Genomic DNA, 19844 nt, shown 5'->3' on the forward strand with positions numbered 1-19844 from the left:
TATATGTTGGAGAACTCATGATGGTTGTGACTTGCTCTAACATTTAAGTTTTCATATTAGTTTGCATTCATAGAATGAGAAGGACTTATTGACATAAACAATATTAAAATAACCCATTTCCTCACATTAAATGAATCACACAAAAATAGAGAGACATTCAAATATTCAATCTAGGGCTAAATATAACAGGCCTGCAACATTTAATGAGACAAATTCTAGGACTGTGAAACTGCCAATATCTTACTGAAGTAGAAGATTCTGCTGTGGCAGTTCAGGGAAAAGGGTAGACATGATCTGAAAATTCATATATTTATTCACTCTTTATACCAATACTTTTAACAATGATGTCATAATTATAATAGCAACCATTTTTTGAGTGCATACTATATGAAACAGGTGCAGGTACTTTATGTACAGACTCTTTTTTAATTCTGAGAGAATGGAAATTCACAGATAAAACGAATGAATCTCAAAAGATAAATAACTTATTTAAGGGTCACAAAACTAATAAGTGATATATCTGGTCACATTAATACTCTCTGGGACAGAAAAATGTTTACTATTTTCCTCCTAATAGTCTCTTCTCTACAAAGCTTATAAACTGTTTACATGTATTCTTACATATAAGAAAAGAGAATTATTCTTAGCCCCAGAGTGTGGCTGCCTTATTCCAGAATGGAGCTGTAGTGAAGAGTCAGGTTTACCTTGCTGTCTCCAAGGACTGTAATGATAGGGATGCCTAAGTTCTTCACATGTTGCTTGATGTTTGGGCCCATGGCTACTGCCAACTGCTGGAGGATATTCAACGTCTGCTGCACCTGCATAGAAAGAGCCAACACTTTAAGTTATGAGCAAGCTGTGTACAGAGTTTTATAAGGCTGTTATGTAGTCAATACATTAGGAAGTTACTGGTGCACTTAAAAGACAGGAAATCAGCTCTTTATGTTATTCTAATCAGCTTATGAATAATTTTTAGGCAGTGGCCTTTTTATCATCAGCTCATAAAATGGAGTATTAGAATTTTAGACCAAAGATTATACTGCTTTCTAACTTCAAAGTAAAGCCTAGTTTAAGAAAATCCTGACATAAGAATCCAAATTTAAAAATTAGAAATTAAGCATGGTTATGTGTATTACAAGTGGTTTTATATAAAGATATTTAATATGAGTCTTATAAAAAGGAAATCTGAGATTCATGAAAATTTGATAAACAAACCTGCTGTCTACCAAACATATCTTGAGGCACACTTAAGAAATTAAAGAAAGTTATTTCTACTTCAAAGCAAATAAAGTGACCACTGATTTTTTTGCTGGTGATGATGACACTGAAAAGCAACCTCCTGCAGGAGGATGAGGAGAGAGAAAAAGAACAAGCATATGTTCTACGTACCAAGATTTTATTTGAATCATTGAGTCGACCCTTCAAGGCAGTTGGAAGTTCACCTATATTTGGTTGGATAAATTTTGCTTCATTGATAATACCTGCCACTTCATCTAGGCCTTCTTTCCTGATCTTCCAATTTTTGTCACCAATCTTAGACACCAGCTCTGAAGTGATTTTATCACTGAAAAAACAAAAGAGCGATCCCTTAATCCCAGACTCCTAAAAAAAATGATGATGTCACAGAAATACCGACTGAGAAAGAGAAGGCACCATATTAATTTAGTACAATAAATCAAATAAACCATTTCCAGCAAGCCTACCTGATTTCTGTCCTTGGTAAGAGATCTACAACATCATTGCCCCCATCATCTGGCTCATCTCCTTCTTCTCCTTCATCTGTACCACTTGTGGTGTGTTTGGAAATCCCTCTGGTTGGAGCGGGTGGGCTTTGTCCCTGCATCTACACAAAAACAAATAAACCAATGAGGATAATGAACTTGAAGAATATGAGAGCAAATAAGTTAGAGAAAGGTGCTTGTGTCAAATTTTCATATTCCTTCACAATACTTAATATTTACAAAGTACCTGTCTTAATTCCTATTTAGATTTCAATTTTGACACTATATGGCAAAAGATACTTTTATACAAACCTGTTAGAATCTAACTTCTCAATCATGAAGCTGTCTTTTGACTTGTGTGCCCAAGACAATACAGAGCAAGTCCATCAAAACTTAGCAATTTCTATTAGAAAGTTTATTCAAGGAGGTTCAAGATTTTTTATTTAAAAATTTTTAAATGTTACATTTAATTAAAAATTTTTAAATGTATGTTTTGAATAGATCATACATTCAAAATGTTTGAAGTTCCCAAGGAACAAAGGATATAAAGAGGAAACTCTCCCATCCTATACCAGAGCCACCCTGTTCTCTTCCACACACAGTCATCAATTTCTTAGGAACTCTTCCTGGGGAGACTGTATGCATATAAAAGCAAATACATATTCTTCATTCCAAAGGGTTAAAAGTTTAAACAACTAATATGAGCTTTCTCAAGTCTACCAATAGATTGTGTAATTTGTGGAATCCTTACCTTCTCAAATTCTGCATCTATTTGGGATAGGAGGGCAGGCTTCTCGTCCTCGAAGAACATTCGCAAAGAGGGACCAACATACAGGTACATCACACCAAGCAGGGTGATGGCAGAAGTCCTCACAGCCTGGTGGAAAGAACAAAAATAATTTTCCAAATCAGAGCAGAACCACAGAGATGGCTGTACTGTTCCTATACATGCGGTATGTACTCACTGGGTTTGTCGCAGCGAGAGCTGTCTTCACATTGCTAATGAAAGCTTTCACATTCAATCTAGAAGAAATAACATTTAGAATTAAAAATAAAACCCTCAAAACACTCAATAGAGTTTTATAAAGCCAGACTCTAGAACTGGCTCCCTTTGGCTATGTCCCCAGAATATCATCTCTTTTCTTTCTATACTCACTTTATTTAACGTGAGCTTTACACACTATCTATAATGACAATTACTCCTAAATCTCATGCTGACTTCTCTCCTGAACTTGATTCAGATATCCAACTGTCTTTGTGACACTTCCACTTGTATGTCTAGAAGATGTCACCCTATATCTATTAAAACCTGACTGTTCACACCCCAACCCCCAAACATGTTCTCCCCACAGTTTTTCCCACCTCAGTAAAGAGCCACAGCATCCTTCAAATTGTCCAGGCCATCCCTGACTCCTCTCTTTTATGCCCAATATCCTGCTCAGTTCCACTTTCAGAACATATTCTGAGTCATACCACTACCATCTCTACAAAGTATGTCCAAGCCACGATAATTTCTTGAAAGGATTATTCCAATAACCTACTAAGTAGTCTCTTGCTTCTGCCTTTGATCCTGTTCTAACTATAGTCAGAATGATCCTATTACTCTTGTGTTCAAAATCCTCTCTCATGGTTTCCAGCTTATTCAAAACTTAGAGGCCCTACATGACTTGGCCCCCTGTTCTTTTCTCTGATCTTATTTCCTACCACTCCCTACCCCCTCACTTATTCTACTCCAGCTACATTCTGAAGAACAATAATTCCTTGCTATTTTTAAGTGTTTCCTACCACTTGCTGCTATTCCCTTGGTCTAGAATGTTCTTCTCCTAGACTATCACGGCTAGCCCCCTCAGGTCCTAAAGGTCTCAAACTTCATTGTTTGAAGAAGTACTCTTATTTTATTCTATAGAAAATTAACACCATCCTAACCATTACTAGGTGTTACCACCTGATTCCTTATTCTGTATTTTTATTCTGTTGTTCTTATACCTTTTATTGTTTACTGTCAACTCCCTTACTCAAATATAAGTCCCATGAAAGCCGGAATTTAATCTTGTTCATGATGTATTCCCAGGGCCTGGAACAAATGACCAAGTATCATAGGTGCTCATATATAATTGCTGAATAAATGAATTAAGATCACGGATAAAGAAAAAAACAGAAAAATATTCACCTGGCTTTTATGTTATGCCAAGAGATTAGTCCTACATTAAAGACTATGTAATTAAGAAAGGATTATAATAATACCCTCAACTATGGGAGGACACTATAGATACTGACATAACAAATAATTCTTTGCTTGAATGACACTTGAATGATATCTTCTTCGGAAGTATTTCTTCATTTGGTAGAACTCAGAACACCACTTTACAAGATATTAAGAGGCAGCTTGTAAAAAGCAGCATGATACAGAGAAGGCGACACAGCATGGCAGTTATAATATCCTCTCCTAGAACCAGAATGTCTGCATTCAAATTTTGGCTTTCCCACGTCCTACCTGTGACTTGGGCAGATTACTTAAGCTTTCTGTGCCCTAGTTTACTCATCTATAACATAAAGATAACAATACCTCACATGGTTTTTGTGAGGATTAAATCAAATGAATTATTATTTAGAAAGTGCTTGGCATAAAATTAGCTCTATAAAATTTTGTTAAATAAAACAAACCCAAAGATTGAGAAACACTGGGTTAAACAAAGTTAAATAAGCTTCTCTCTTGGCATGTCCTCTGAGAGCCTTTAATTCATCAATGTGCACTATAGGTCTCTAAACAAATGTGATTATATGTAATAATTTCCAAATGTTATCTGACCAGAAACCCTTGGAATTGGCTTTTCTGTGGCACAGTTAATAACATTTGAGAAAAAACAACTTAGAGAATGCTAATGTTAGTGGATATCAAAATGAAGGAGCACAGGCCAATATAGATGACTTATGATGGTTTGATTTTTTTACTTTATAATGGTGAAAAAGATATACACATTCTTAATTACATGAGCTATTCAATAGTTTGTTAAAAAATAGGCTTCGTGTTAGATGACTTTGCCCAACTAGAGGATAACCGTGCCCAACTGAGCACGGTTAAGGTAGTCTAGGCTAAGCTTTGATATATAGTAGATTAGATGTATTAAATGCATTTTTGATATTTTCAATGTACGATGAGTTTATCAGGATGTAATTCATCGTAAGTCAAAGAGCAACTATACAGACTTTTGAGAAACAAACATAGTTTTTGTTTTATATAAATTAGATAACCCAGCTCTGGCTTTTTAGAAATTAAGCAGAAATAGCTACAATATAATCACCAGTTAAAGACTAGCGAAACATTTAATTATTTTGTATTGGATTTTTCTGACTTACCCAGAAAAACCAAATTCTTTTATTGCATTTGACAGCCAGTTCAGAGTTTCTGATTGATTCTTGGGATTCTTCTGTGAGAAGGCCATTGACATAACCTAGAGCAGGAGAAAAAAAAAAATCTGTGTTTTCTCTCATATTTCTCATAGAAATATAGCATGACACTAAGGCAGAAGTAGATTAAGCATGGTTTTTCCGATACTAAAACAATTGCAAGAATGCTTTTAGGAATAAAATATTTAACTTATACAAGAAAATGAGGTAAGTGTCAGTAGTATAATAGCATTCTAGACTGTTTACAACTTTTCCTTAGTGAATACTCTGGATTATAATGTCTTAAGAGAAAATTACTCTCATCTTTATTATTCTTTTTTTTCTTTTTTTAATTTTTATATTTCAATTAGAGTTGACATTCAATATTATTTTACATTAGTTTTAGGTGTTCAGAACTGTGGTTAGACATTTATATAATTTATAAAGTGATCTGCCTACATTACAATATTCTTGATTTAGACAGAGTTTAATTACCAGGTAATGATGTATCATTAAAAGTAAAAATAAAAACAGTATCAAAAATGGCTTTACTTGAGAAGACAAGAACTAAAGCTTAATTAGTAACCTTAAATTAAAATTTGGGAAAAAATCGGGAAAACTTAGGTAAAGAGACCTCTGTGTCACTGACCTGCTCAGCTGTCCATGGCAACATACAAGCTTCGGCTATTGCTGTCATAGCTTCTTTTGCATTGTTCCCACATTTCACATCTCCAATCTTGTCTACAAGGCCATCCAAGACAATCTGAGCGGAAGTTTTTGAAAAATTTCCCTTCTGGGCAATCAAAGCAACTATGTGAAGCTTCATCTGCATCACCTGAACAAGGATACAGTTATTATAAAGCTATAAGTAAGCCAAAGACATTTATTTATGTACTTATTTTTACAGCAGCTTGAAGATACAACACAGTTAAGCACAACTGAGAACATGAGTAAACTAAAATCAGAACTTTAAACAAAGATACGAAATAATTTTTGTCCTTGGTTATTGAGTAAAGTAGCTAAGTGACAGCTGAGAGAAAAAAAAACAAATTATTCAATGTTTTGAAATATTAACAATGTTACAACATGAAAAGTTCATGAATTGAAAATATTAATTTCTATATTCTCCTCCTCATGATTATTACCAAAAAGTACTGAATACACATCTTGAAATACCTAATAAATGACTGTACTAACTATAGAACTCAGAGTGCCTACTAGAGTTGCCCACAAAAAACTATAACCCTTATGTACACACACACAAACAGAACTTGAGAGATTTAAAGAACTTGTAGGTTTTTAAGTGGAAGAATGAAAGAAGCTGGGGAAAACGATTTCATGAGGTTAATGTAATGACAGATGTTTGTGACTTGGGACCCTATTACCCATACATATTTCCCTTTGTCCTTGTTTGAATATTTAAATAACAAATGTTGGCAAGGACAGAGAGAAATTGGAACTTTTTGCTTTGCTGGTTTGAATACAAAATGGTGCAAAAACTTTGGAAAACAGTTTGGCAGTTCTTCAAAAAAAGTTAAACATAAAGTTACCATGTGACTCAGCAATTCAACTTCTAGGTATATATCCAAGAGAATTAAAAACATGTTCACACAAAAAAGTGTACACATATGTTCACTGCAGCATTAGTCACAATAGCCAAAAAGTAGAAACAAGGCAAATGCCCATCAACTTATGACTGGGTAAATAAAATGTTGTATATCCATACAATAGGATATTATTTACCAATTGATAAATGCTACGACATAGATGAACAGTGAAATATCATTCTAACAGCTAGACAACAAAAGGCCACATATTGTTTCATTTTATTTATATGAAATGTCTAGAAGTACTCCATACAGACAGAAAGGAGATTAATAGTTGCCAGGGACTTGGGGTGGGGACTTGGGGAGGAATAAAGAGTGACTGCTGATGGGTATAGGGTTTCTTTTTGGAGTGACAAAAATATTCTAAAATTATATGGTGGCAGGAGTTGCATAACTATGTGACCATACTAAAACTCGCTGTATTGTACACTTTAAATTGGTGAGTTTTACACTCTCAATAAAGTTGTTATAAAGGGAAAAAATATATATGTAAAAAAATAAAATTATCCCTTGTTATAGATCGAACACATGGGCATGTTAGCTCATATCAGGTGTGCTTCTTTCACCTATCTGAGAAACTGCACAAAGGGGAGTTTTAAAAATGGTGTGAGGGGAAGAGGGCAGCCTTTGTGGAACAGGATGGTATGGATGAGGTGATGTAACACAGTGCTAATGGAACACAGTGTGCGAGGAAGCTAAGGATCCTAAAGAGGGAAGAGGTGGCAGAAGAGAAGCAAAAAAGAGACTAGCAGGATGCCAAAATAGACCTGATACATTTAAAAAATTTTCTTTGCATGTGGTCTATGTTTATGTAGAAGAAGAAAAGGAAACACTTTCCTTGTTTTCCTTCTTGTATCACTTTCCTATGCTTTCCTTTACACCTAATTTTTTAGACTAAATAATAGTACTGCTAAATTTCATCTCTATTATCAGTTAATTAGTTAAACAGACTATGTGGTAATTTTTCATTGGCAATTTAAAGACTGCATTTATTTTTTATCCAAACAAATAAGGAGCTATCTCACTATTTACTCCTCTTTTAAATATGTAAAGGTTAGAGTAGAGGACTTCTAGGCCTAAATAATGAGAATATGCACGTATATACATTACACAAACAACATATATTATTCATTTAAAACTGGATGATACATTGGCTGAGTGATTAAAAAATAAAAAGCTAAAAATCATTTGCAAAACTACACTTCTCTGTTACTCCACAGAATGATGTAATGGAAATTATTTCAATAAAAGACATTACATCTTCAATTTAAAAATACCTGAAAATTAGTTTCCTTCCATCCAGGTTTCTTGGCCAGCATTCTCACTAATGCCTGGCATGGCATTTCAGTTCGGTCCATTAGTTCAACAGCCTTGAAGTAAAACCAGAGAATAAGAGGTAAGGGTAATGATTAGTTCCAAAGGAACAATATTGACCAAAATCAAGTAGTGGTTACCTCTGAAGAAGGAGAGAAATGGAATGAATAGGGTTATAGAGGGAGCTTACAGAATTTCTGTTACAAAGTTTTGTTTCTTAAGTTAGATGTTTGGTGTATAATTATTATATTAATACCATTGAAACTTTTTTTTTTCACATTTTAGGAATTCACAGTTCACCAGCTCAAAGAAAAGTAATAGTAACACAGTTTTCATTTGCCTAGGAGTGTGGCAGAAACTACCTAATTTGACTTTCTTAAAATCACAGCAAAGTTTCATAGGTTAGAAATGGTTAAGTATTAAATTTCAAAGATGCACAAACTCAGGTTTAAACTTGACATGTGGCAGATGCAGGACTCGTAGCCAGGCCTCCTGCCTCAAGTCCCAGTGCTCTTCTGGTTTCTCTGCACCTCTCCTCATTAGGATCACAGAGTATAAACTAAAATGAACTGCCAGGCACCTTTTCTGCAACACAGACTTTTGAGAAGAGCTTCTCATACTAAGTGATAATGTCTGCTCTTCCAAGAATCATGACGCCAAAGAGGGAAACAGAACTGGATGAGGGGTGGTTCAGATAGTAAGATCTGTTTGCCTAATAATATTAATGAACAAATACCATAATGTTAAAATTGATCCAAACCTTATAATTCAGAATAAATCTAATTTTCTTAAGTACTAAATTATGAGCTTATAGAAACCACAGGAAGCAGGTGTTGAAAGATAAACCTATGAAGCTAAAAAAACAAACAAAAACCCCACCTAATTCTTAGGTGTTAATATGTTCACTGGTTATAAAACACAGCAATCAGGACAAGGCCTTCATTTGTCAATTTCACCACTTCTATATAATGTAGTTTTCTTTCACACTCGACTCATCCTTATGTATCTACCTTTTGGAACTCTTCCATACAGGCCAGCCTTTCCTTCCAGTTACTGCTGTCTAGAAGCTGTATACAGGTAGCAGGCAGGACAGCTGAAGCTTTTTCTTCACATACTTCTATCTGTAAGATACAAAAATATTAAAATTAAAAAATTGCTTAGGGAAACAGATGATAAGAATGTAAAAATACCTCAGAGAAAACTAAAAGAACACTCCTATAGGTATGCTATAGTATCTGAGGCTTCTATTTTACTACAATGAAGGGGAAGTCTAAGGCAGTTTCAAAGAGCTAAGAAGTATCAATTAACTATGTGCTGTAGAACTCAGCAAAGAACAAACTCAAATCTTCTCATAGGTATTGCCTTTCCATGGTTTTGCGGGTCTGAGGCATACTGTATAATACTGACCGAGAGCTCAGGCTCCACTATTTCTTTGGTCTCCAATCCTTTCTTGTTCTTGGTTCCGGCACTCCCTGTGCCTCCTGGTGCAGTTGGTTTCCCCTTCTTAGGTGGCCCGCCAGCCTAAAAGCAATTAAAAAAGAATTATATCACTTCAGGATTTAGAACAGTGGTTCTTAAATTTCTGGGGCCCCTCTTGATTAAAATGAGGGATCACTGTAACTACGCACAGTGACAGATGTTAACTAGACTTCTGTGGTGACTATTTCAAAATATATACAAATATCAAATCATTATGTTGCACACATGAAACTAATATAATGTTGCATGCCAATTATATCTCAGTAAAAAAAAATTTAAATAAGGGATCATTCAACCAACAAAAAACCCACAACAACATATTTTTGGTGCCCACAGAATTTAGCAGTTTCAAAGGCAGACAGACCTGAAGATCCCATTTTAAGAACCTCTAAACTCAGAACAAGCTACTGAGGTAAATGAAAGAAAAATGATGGACTGGAATTATATATTACACTTACAGATTAAGAATTAATATTTGATGCCTCTAAAGCTTTCTTATAAGAGTAAAGGACAATTTCTAAGTTATAGCATTTACTCACTACTTAATCACAAGGTACTCCAGTTACAGAAGAGTAAGTGTTCCAGTTATGCTGAAGATGGCCATCTCACGGAATCTTTTTATTGTTGTAGTAATTTTTCAGTTAACTTGCTTGGGTTTACCAAGTACATAATCATATAATCTACAAAAGCAATAATTTTGCTTTTTCCTTCCTCATACACCTCTTACTTTATTCTTTTAATTACAGAGCATTAGTAAGCGATAATGGTACCGGCAGACATTGTTTGTTCTACTTCTCACGTGAATAGGAATACTTCTAGTATTTCATCATTAAGTATGGTGTTGACTTTTGGTTTGCTATGTTTACTGCTATCTGTAGATCTCTGTCTCTCTAGACTTAATTAAGTCAAAGTGTTCATCCATTTCTATGTGGTTAAGAATTTTTATCAAGAAGAGATGTTAAATTTTACTATACTTCTCAGTGTCTGAAATTAGATTTCTTGTCATCTATAAATTTAGTAAATTTTCTAATATTAATATTGAAGCATCCTTGCAATCCTGGAATAGACTTCAGTTGGTCATATTTTTACTGTACCCACTGGATTCTATATATGAATATTCTATTTAAACATCTTGATTTAAACTTATTTCACCCAGTTTTGAAAGGTCACACAAGAAAATGGCAGTTTATCACAAGGTACACAGCCAATAGCAGTAAAAGTGATACGATAATACACATCGCTATTTTTATTATTCCTTCTACCTAGACTGAATATCTGTTAAGCAATGCCTTAAACCTAAAAAGAAAAGATAAAATGACAGAGGACCAAATTAATTTTCAACATCCATACCTGTTCTGAAACCAGTGTTATCCTGAACATATTCTAAGCTCTTAAGGAGCAGTTAGCAAAAACTAAGATGCTAGCTTTTATTTAATGGAAACCTCTAATACTTGCTTGTCTACATCAGTAGTATGATCTCGTTGTTTCACAATAATAACTCCATAATGAGAGATTTAACTGTTTTCTAATTCTAAAAATGGAGATTCTATACTCTCTGATTAACTAGAACACCTCTTCTGGATCCTTTCCTGTAACAGCACTCTCTGTATAGAGAGGTACCTCAATCAATCTTTTTTTCTTCTTTAGCATACATATGTTTATTGGCTTAGTAGGTTTCCTGGCTAATACTGTCCTACTGATCTTTTCAAGAGAAGAATCAAAGCAGGTTGCCATTCCTCCCCGTGCCCCACCCACCCCCCCGCATCTATTTTTTGAAAAAAGAATTCTCAAGATATTGTGCCCAGGTCATTGTCCAGAGGCAGGAGCTGGTGACAAAGGAGAAAATAGTGGCCAACACCTTGCACTAGATGCTGAAGAGACAGCATAATATGAAAGTACACAGACTCTTTAGCTAGAGACACCTGGGTTCAAGTTCCAGTCGTGCAACTCTAGTCATTCAACAGATAAATGCTGAGTTCCTGCTGTATCCCAGAGCCTCTCTATGCACAAGAGATCAAGTGGTGATAAGATCTCTATCCTTTAAAGTTTACAATATAGTGTGGGGAGAGAGTAAACAAACAAACAAACATACAAATGAACAATAACAATACAAGAGTGAATTGTCAGAGCCTGTGCCCGACACTTAACCTTGCTGAGTCTTAGTTTCCTTTTCTGGAAAAACAGGGATTATAAAACATTTATCTCAAGGGTTGTTATGATGATCAAATGAGATTATGTATGTAAAATGCTTCATAAAGTGATGCTCATGCACTAAATTATCAGTTCTCTTCCCCTAACTCCATGCTGGGGTTCAGGGTGGGGAAAAAGAATCAAACTTTTTGGATCTGCAGTAGATAACTTCATGCTTAAGAGAGTCCACAGGACAAGTGTTCACTAAAGGAATGCCCTGTTTGCCCTTGGGCATTTAACTCTCTTCTACACTGTTCAAATGAGACCTGAAGACTCAGTAATGCAATTCAGCAGCATTATTAGCAAAATGACAAAGGTGATATTATTCATGTTAAGTGCCTTGCCACATTTTATTTAATTTCGTGATCTTTTCTGACACCTTAAAATGCACTGCTGTACTTTCATTACCATTTTTATCTCTACTAAAGTTTCAAATAACCAAATGTATTGTTGAAATCCTCTGTCTTCATGATAGATTGTTCTGCTGTATTTTGAATATGGTAATGAGTTCCTTTCTCAAATGAAGTCATATTGGAAGGACAACCCTGAACCTGAGACCCTACCTTATAAATTCTAATTTTTAAATCATATCTTCCAAGTCATCTATTAACCTTAGAAGCAGGTGCCTTTTTTAAGGGCCCTGGTTTGGGTGCTGAAATATCCTTTGTGTCCTTATCTCCTGCAGCCCCTGAAACAGCAGTCCTTCCAGGAACAGGCTTGAATTCCTTCTTTTCGGCTGCCAGTCCAACTTTCTTACCATTTACCAGCTCTACTTTTTCTGAACATTCTTTGATCTGGAGAATGAGATCGAGATGAACATCATTAAGCCCAACTTAGAAACATAATCACTGCATTATTACTTAATAAGTCATCTAAACCACAACTACATGAGAATTCAGAGAGAAAAGTTCCCTTTTCAATGAAGATAAATTATCGAGACTTTCTTACATTTTATTTCTACACGAATTGGAATTACAATGAACTTATAATAACCACATTTTTGATAAAAGATATTCATATTTAGAGAGGTAATTTTCTAGATAACAGAAATAACTTTAATCTTAACACATTGTTTTCACCTCCTCTACAGATTGCAGTGACTCAGCTTCATTTTTTGTGTGTGTTAAAATCTGAAAGGTATTTCTACTAGTATGATCATTGCAGTTTGGGATGAAATTTAAATCTTCAAAATCTATGTTGTCAAACTCTAGGTTTGAACCACTAGTGGTGATGAAATAAATTTCACGAGTTGGTATCATCAGTATTTTTGTCTTAATGAAATAGAACAGATGAAATTGAAACAAAATTGTAATTCAGAGACAGAACTGTTATCCAATTTCATTATAATCCATGACTAACCTACCTTATCAAGTTTGAGTTTGTCTACATCAACTAAGAATGGGTTTACTGCTTTCTCACCAACCACCTTCAAAGCAGTACCCAATGCTTCAAATGCAGCATCTCTGACTTCAGGAGCAGAATCATTGATGTGCTATAGTCCAAAAGTAAACAAAATGATCTTAAAACCAGGTATTTTAGTTATTACTGATTTTAATTCAGACTGATGATTACTGGATAAAGAATTTGCCTTTTACAATTCACTGAAACTAAGCATAGTTTTCCTTTTGCCAATTAACAGTTACTCTTTCACAAATTCTTTTTGGGTTAAGGAAACTTCTGATAATCCATTCAACATCTAAGTGCTTCCTTTTCCTCCTACCCTCTACCAAAAACACCTCATAATCAAATGATGATCTTCATATACTCTAAACTGTATGCCTGAGCTTGGCCAGATCCAGTTGAATACCAGTAAATGGGTCAAATAAGATTAGTGGAATCATAAAACTAATCTGTGCTTCAAAACTAGGAATACAACGGTACAAAAATTTGGATTCAGTTTCCAAAGCTACAGAGAGTCTGCTCCTCAAAAGACCATCATCTATAGTTCAATAGTTGAGTAGTCACTGTACATAATTAGTAGGGGAAAAAAATCTTTCCTAGATATAAAATAGTCCCCCAATTTCAAAGGGAGTCTATACCTTAAGTAGAGCAGCACAAAAGGGCTTTAGCAAGCTCTTTGGCAGGGTAGAGGCAGTGCAGTGGCGGAAGCTTCTTGCAATAAAAAGAGATGTCTGTTGCTTGATGGTTGGATTTTTGTTATCCATTACTGCTAAAACATCCTCACTGATGTTCTGTAGCGTGGTCTTTAAAAAGAAAATGTGGTCAATGAGCTTTTCTCAACTGTAAAGAACAATCAACATATTATATTGACAAAATACACTTTAGACAAAAGCACAAACTCATGCTGTCAACTTACAGTAAGGAAGATTGCATCAATCGCCTCCTGCAGGGCTTGTACTACTTGAGGCTTCTTCTCTTTGAATTTCTCCAAAATGGTTGGCACAACCTATGAAAATAAACAGCTAGAATATTATCTGTCAACAAAAAAGAATGAAATACTGATACATGCTACAACATGGATGAACCTTGAAAACATTATGCTAAGTGTAAGAAGACAGTCACAAAAGACCACATGTGTATGATTCTATTTGAACAAAATGTCAATTCCATAGAGAGAGAAGGCAGATTAGTGGTTGCAGGGTCTGAGGGAGAGGAGAATGGGGAGTGACTGCTAATCGGTATAGGGTTTCTTTTTGGGGTGATGAAATGTTTAGGAATTAGACAGTGGTAACGGTTACACAACCTTGTGACTATACTAAAATCACTGAATTATACACTTACTTTAAGAGAGTAAATTTTATAGTATATAAGTTATATTTCAATAAAGCAATTATTAAAACAATGTTTGGCTCTACCAAACAAACAAAAAAACTGAACACCTAAGTTGGATAAAAAGTCATTTATTTTTTGAAAGGCACAAGAATCTTATGATAGAACAATAGAGGGTTTCCATTCTACACCACCATGGCAGTGATTCTCAACCTTTTTTCTGCATCTACATCTCATATGCAACCATAAACCCATTTCTTCAGTAACCTTCTCTTATCAGACAAAATGATTCTCAACTAGGTGGATTTACAGGTATCGTATGTAATTCTTCCTCCCCGCCCAAGATTCTAATATAACACACTGGACTGGGATGTCTCCTGTCCCTTCACTAAAGTAAAAAGAGACAGTACCATAAATTATAGCAATTTTATATCTTCTTATTCAAATATTCAGTTTAGATTAGTAAAACTGGAATTTTTATAATTTTTATTTTGCCTTGTAAACTATCACTAATTCATTAAATATTTATTGAATGCCTAATACATCTATTGAGTGCCAGGCACTGTGCCAGTAGAGAAATCAAAGTTGTTTTTTAAGATCCAAAAGATATAGGCAAAGCTCAGTGGCATCTCTCCCAATTTTTTTTTTCAAGATTTCACAGAAATGATATAGATTGGAATGAGTATGGTTTCCATGAAGAAATATAAAAGACTTTTTAATACTAAGAATTAGTTATAAACTTAAAAATCAAGATATTTTAATGACTATAAAGCTAAAGTTCACTTTTATATGTATTACCAAAAAGGTAGTTTATAAATAGCTAAAGAAAATGAAGCTAAACCACTAACACACTTGTTATCAGTTTTAAGGCGTGTGGGCAGGAATCCCCGAACTATAAAGCACTGGAGACATTCTTTAAGCTGCACAACAAAATGTCACAAAGCCAGAGTCAGAACTCAAACTAGAGGGCCAGGCAGTCATCCAACTATAATTTAGTAAATTAAAATGTATTTTAAAAATTGTTTTCTAGCTTGAATAGTTCTTCCTAACACAAAAGTATAAAATATTCTATTATGTAACAGAAAATTGACCAAAAGCTAATTAATACACCAATTGCATACACATATTATGAAATATATTGATTGCTATAAAAATAATTATACTTTTACTCCAATTTATGATTTATATATCTAAGGCTTTTATAGACTCTTATCTTTATCTCCCTAGTTAACAAGCTAGTCATGACTTATTTTTATTTGGTACTGTCTTTTTTTCAGTTGTTTTCTGAAATTATTTTTAATACTATGAGTAAGCAAGCTCCAAATGCCATAACTAAGTGAGGTTAGGTATTAGCTTCACAATATAAAACTGACACATGACTGTGGGCTATTAGGAGACTCTCAAGTCAATCTAGGGAATCAAATGATCAAGTGGCTAGCAAGTTAAACCCTAAAGTTCAGCACAGTCAATTTTCAGGATGCTGAACCATTCTAAGTAATTCAGACCAGATTTAGAGGCCAACTGACAGATGCCACAGTTAAACATCTCAATTTATTAAAACTGTTATCAAACTTGGTTGCTTCCAAATTTATGCAAAGAAAATAGTATACTCAACGAATGTCTCCAGATTTTCTTAGAATCAATTAAACTGATATATCACTAACAGTGTAACTTATATAAAATGTCTCAAGTATATGAGTAAATTATTATTTTTTTAAATAAGAAAACACTATAAAATACATTTTCTATATTAGTTTCACTTCTGGTTTTACATTGCCTTTCCTATTCTCATTTTTACTCTATCCTGTTTATCATAAGTTTTATTTCATTCTGCTATACTGTATATAATATTGTAAGAACAAAGCAAGATATTAATAAGTAATAAGCAAATCAACTCAAGCATTTTAGGCCAAGTACCTGATTTTCTATATAAAGCTAATGAATTTAGTTATAACCGACATCTATTAAAATGTTGTGAGGCGTTATGCTCAATATTAATAAAATTTAGTGAGAAATTTACTTTTCCAATATTAAAGACCTATGCCAAAGAGCTGTTTTAAAGCATACAGCAATTGGCCTGACATTTCTGATGACACTGTTGATTTGTACTTAAAAAGGAGTGTTACTTACGTGTCCTGCATATTGTCCAAATTTCTTCCTTAGCCCAACAGCCAGGCCAGTAAGACATTTTGCTGCCAAAGCCACCAACATGACATTGGTGTCTTTTCCAACTACCTACAAAAAAGGAAAACGAGGAATGCAAAATAGTCACAGCCCTGTAGAAAAGCACTGAAAACATAATCTTAAAAGAACTCTGAAAGCTATTATGCTAATGGACAACCAATTATATTTCTCACAAAAAAGGAAAAATTCTTACTTAACAGTATCAAATCTGGGAGATTCCCCTTCAGTGTGTTTTGTCTCCTATCTTAAAGTTCTACCAATAAAATATACATAAAACCACAACTTCAAATCACTAGCTCTCCATTAGTGGTAGTCTGGGCTGTCAGTGTTGCACAACAGTGGAGGAGGTGACTCTGATAATGGCAGAGAAGCTGGAGGCCTGCTGACTTTGGGGCAGGGAAAGCCAAGAGAGACTGCGTTTCTGGAAACCACAGGGCAGCAGCTCTAATATTTATGCCCAAAGAGCACCAGTAGAAACTGCTGTAGGTACCTTCAAGAAGTTCTTGGAGACTCTAAATTGTAAATGCTACTGCAATCACTCCTCTGAGGGAGCCCTGCAGCTGCCATTTTCGTTACCTAATAATCAAGTCTGCATTTAGAGTCTCTTGGCAGTGTCCTTCAGCACTGTTTATACTACCACCTTCCTACATCACATCCCGCAGAACCTAGTATTTATCAAACCTCACAGGTAATAGCTGTATCTGTATCAATTTAGCAAGACAGTAACTATGCCTGGGTTCCTTCCTGTTAAGATATTACTGCGGTATACTGCCCCAAGTCAGCTGGTGTTAAAAAGCTTTATTTTTAAGTGCTCCAAACCTTTGTTTTTCACTCTTTTCCTTGAAGAAGTAATGCTTCCATTTTACTTTGGTGTTTAACTAGTCCCTAAGATCTTATGATTCCTAAAATCTGGTAATCTCCAAGCAGAATGTTTCATTCTAGATTTCTTGAATTAAACAACTCCTAATGTACAGCATGCGAAGAAGTTCTAGCTGACACCTATGGGTACTCCCCTAAGGGATGAAGAGTAAGGATTAACACTTATTAAAAACAGGTTAGATGACATAATTTTATAGGTGATTTATAATCCTTATTTCATTTAATAGTCACCCAAATCCTAAAAAGTAGGTACTATTATCATCTCAATTTTGCAGATTCCAAAAATTAAAGAGATTAACTTGCTCAAGGTCACAGAGCTAGCAAATAGTAGTGTTGTGGTTCAAATTAAGACTTTTAACACCAAAGCTTTTGCTCTCTTTACTAAAGCATATTCTCCCTCTAAACTGCTGTTATGGCAAATTCATTTTCCTTATGAGAAGATGAGATCAGGGTCCTAATAAACATTCTGTTAACATTCTAATTAATTACTATAGATCTATGGAGAAAAAATTACATTTCCTTCTGTACTGAAATCACTATTGGCATTTGTAAATGTTTGGATTAGTTTTCCTTACCAAAACACCTCTCAGGTATTATTTAGATGTTAAACTTTATATTTGCCATCTAAATGTACATTTTAGGTATGGTCATCAAAAATATAACCGACCCCATTCCAAGAAATCCTAGTTCAATGAATCTGGGGTGGGATCTGGACATCAGTATTTTAATATAGCTCAAAGGTGGTTATGTTACCTTACCCCAGGTAAAGGTCATCATTCAATCCCATTCTTAGAAGAACACCGCGCCTTGCCCACTATTAGAGCGGTAACCAGTGGGAGCTGAACCCTAGATACGATGATCCTAATATAAAGTTATGAAAAGGATCCTGTGAACCTATTATAGTTCAAGATAGTAAAGGATTTTATGAACTTATAGGTGAGTGATATACTAGGCACCTAGTACAATATCTGTCTATCAGCACTGTCACACTTCCTCGTTTGACTAAAAAAGTCATTTTCAACTGAGAAATGGGAGTGAAGAAGGTGGTAAAATGTTTATTTTTAAGAAAACTAGTATATATGGGGGAATTCCACTCTAGAGTTGAAAAACTCTGTGACTGCTCTAGACTGGGGTAGGGAAGCTAGCTCACAATGTTAATTTAATCTAAATAATGGAAAATAGTCTATAATTAAAGGTGCTGTCACTCCTCCCATAAATCTAGGCCTACAATGTGATTTAAAGTAATTATCAATTAGTATTTATCTTTACTTAGTAATATAAGCCACTAGTTAATAGTAATCAAAACAATCCTCTCTGACAGAGGGAGAAATCAATGAAACCCGTCATTACTGTGTTTAGAAAACTATAATGAATATAAGCAATAATTAAGGGAGGAAATGTAGAAAGACTAAGGTAAAAAAGGTTAATAACACATGTAAGTCTGGAGATTATATAACAAAACATCCTGGAAACCCACCTTACTCTAAAGATTAAAAATATGTATAAATTAATCAACATCTATAGGTAATTAGCAAAGTCAAAGAAACTACTTGGGGGGTAGAAGGGTGGAGGAGGTGAGAAGGCATCTTATAAATGACAGAACTATAACTTGTGAGAACAGGAAAGCCCACATAATAGGCTAAGCCAGGTGGCAACTTGAAAGAAGATAGTTTAATAAATGATGTCAAACAGTTCTTTACTACTTGCATTAAAGGAAAATGAGAAATGAGTGGGATTACTTGATATAGACACCAGAAAGGAGAGAAGACAGGTGGGTCTAGATCTTATCCCTTCAATCTCAATCTCTTCTATTTCCCCATTTTTAATATGTGTCTGCTAAGTCAACATAATATGTATATGAAGTTTATTTGTGTTTATGCCTAAGTAAAATCACATATAAAATAATTTTTTAAATGTCACGTTCAGGTTACTTTATACAACTGAGGTTAACTTTTCATTGTTTAAAATATTTTAGCCATAAAATTAAGTGTCTTCTTACTTGTTTGTGTAGCCTTTGATTGACTGCCTCCCCATTCCATCATGTGACGAGGGAAAGAAATTGCTCCTGCTACCCTAGATCTCACAGAAATCTATTTTTTTATTTTTTTTATATTTTTTATTTTAAGGCAAGGCAACCCTTGGCTGACCTCACAGATTGCAAAGATCTTGTCAGCTTACAATTCCTTATTTTTAATTTTTTACGCCTACAGTACCTGCTCTTCCTAGGTGGTCTCTCCCATCCAAGTACTAACCAAGCCCAACCCTGCTTATTAGATTCCGAGATCAGACGGGATCGGGCTTGTTCAGGATGGCATGGCCGTAGACCAGAAATCTATTATCTATGTCTACTCAA

The 19844-nt window shown here is 34.6% G+C and overlaps 1 protein-coding gene and 1 pseudogene across 1 annotated transcript in view; both read right to left on the minus strand.

Annotated features, from left to right (window-relative positions):
• Positions 1-19844, minus strand: part of CKAP5 (cytoskeleton associated protein 5) — an 87573-nt gene that overhangs the window by 30380 nt on the left and 37349 nt on the right. The window contains exons 9-23 of the mRNA XM_039868512.1: positions 16559-16663; positions 14016-14105; positions 13738-13902; positions 13062-13190; positions 12310-12492; positions 9437-9550; positions 9040-9150; positions 7993-8085; positions 5758-5943; positions 5079-5173; positions 2687-2744; positions 2473-2598; positions 1704-1843; positions 1390-1564; positions 705-818 (exon numbers count right to left, since the gene is read on the minus strand). Coding sequence (XP_039724446.1) covers positions 705-818; positions 1390-1564; positions 1704-1843; positions 2473-2598; positions 2687-2744; positions 5079-5173; positions 5758-5943; positions 7993-8085; positions 9040-9150; positions 9437-9550; positions 12310-12492; positions 13062-13190; positions 13738-13902; positions 14016-14105; positions 16559-16663 — 1884 coding nt within the window. The remainder of the gene's footprint in view (positions 1-704; positions 819-1389; positions 1565-1703; positions 1844-2472; positions 2599-2686; positions 2745-5078; positions 5174-5757; positions 5944-7992; positions 8086-9039; positions 9151-9436; positions 9551-12309; positions 12493-13061; positions 13191-13737; positions 13903-14015; positions 14106-16558; positions 16664-19844) is intronic.
• On the minus strand, positions 19693-19816 carry LOC120610205 (uncharacterized; annotated as a pseudogene).

Source organism: Pteropus medius, unplaced genomic scaffold, assembly GCF_902729225.1.
Source record: "Pteropus medius unplaced genomic scaffold, Ma_sr-lr_union100, whole genome shotgun sequence".
Lineage (NCBI taxonomy): Eukaryota > Metazoa > Chordata > Mammalia > Chiroptera > Pteropodidae > Pteropus > Pteropus medius.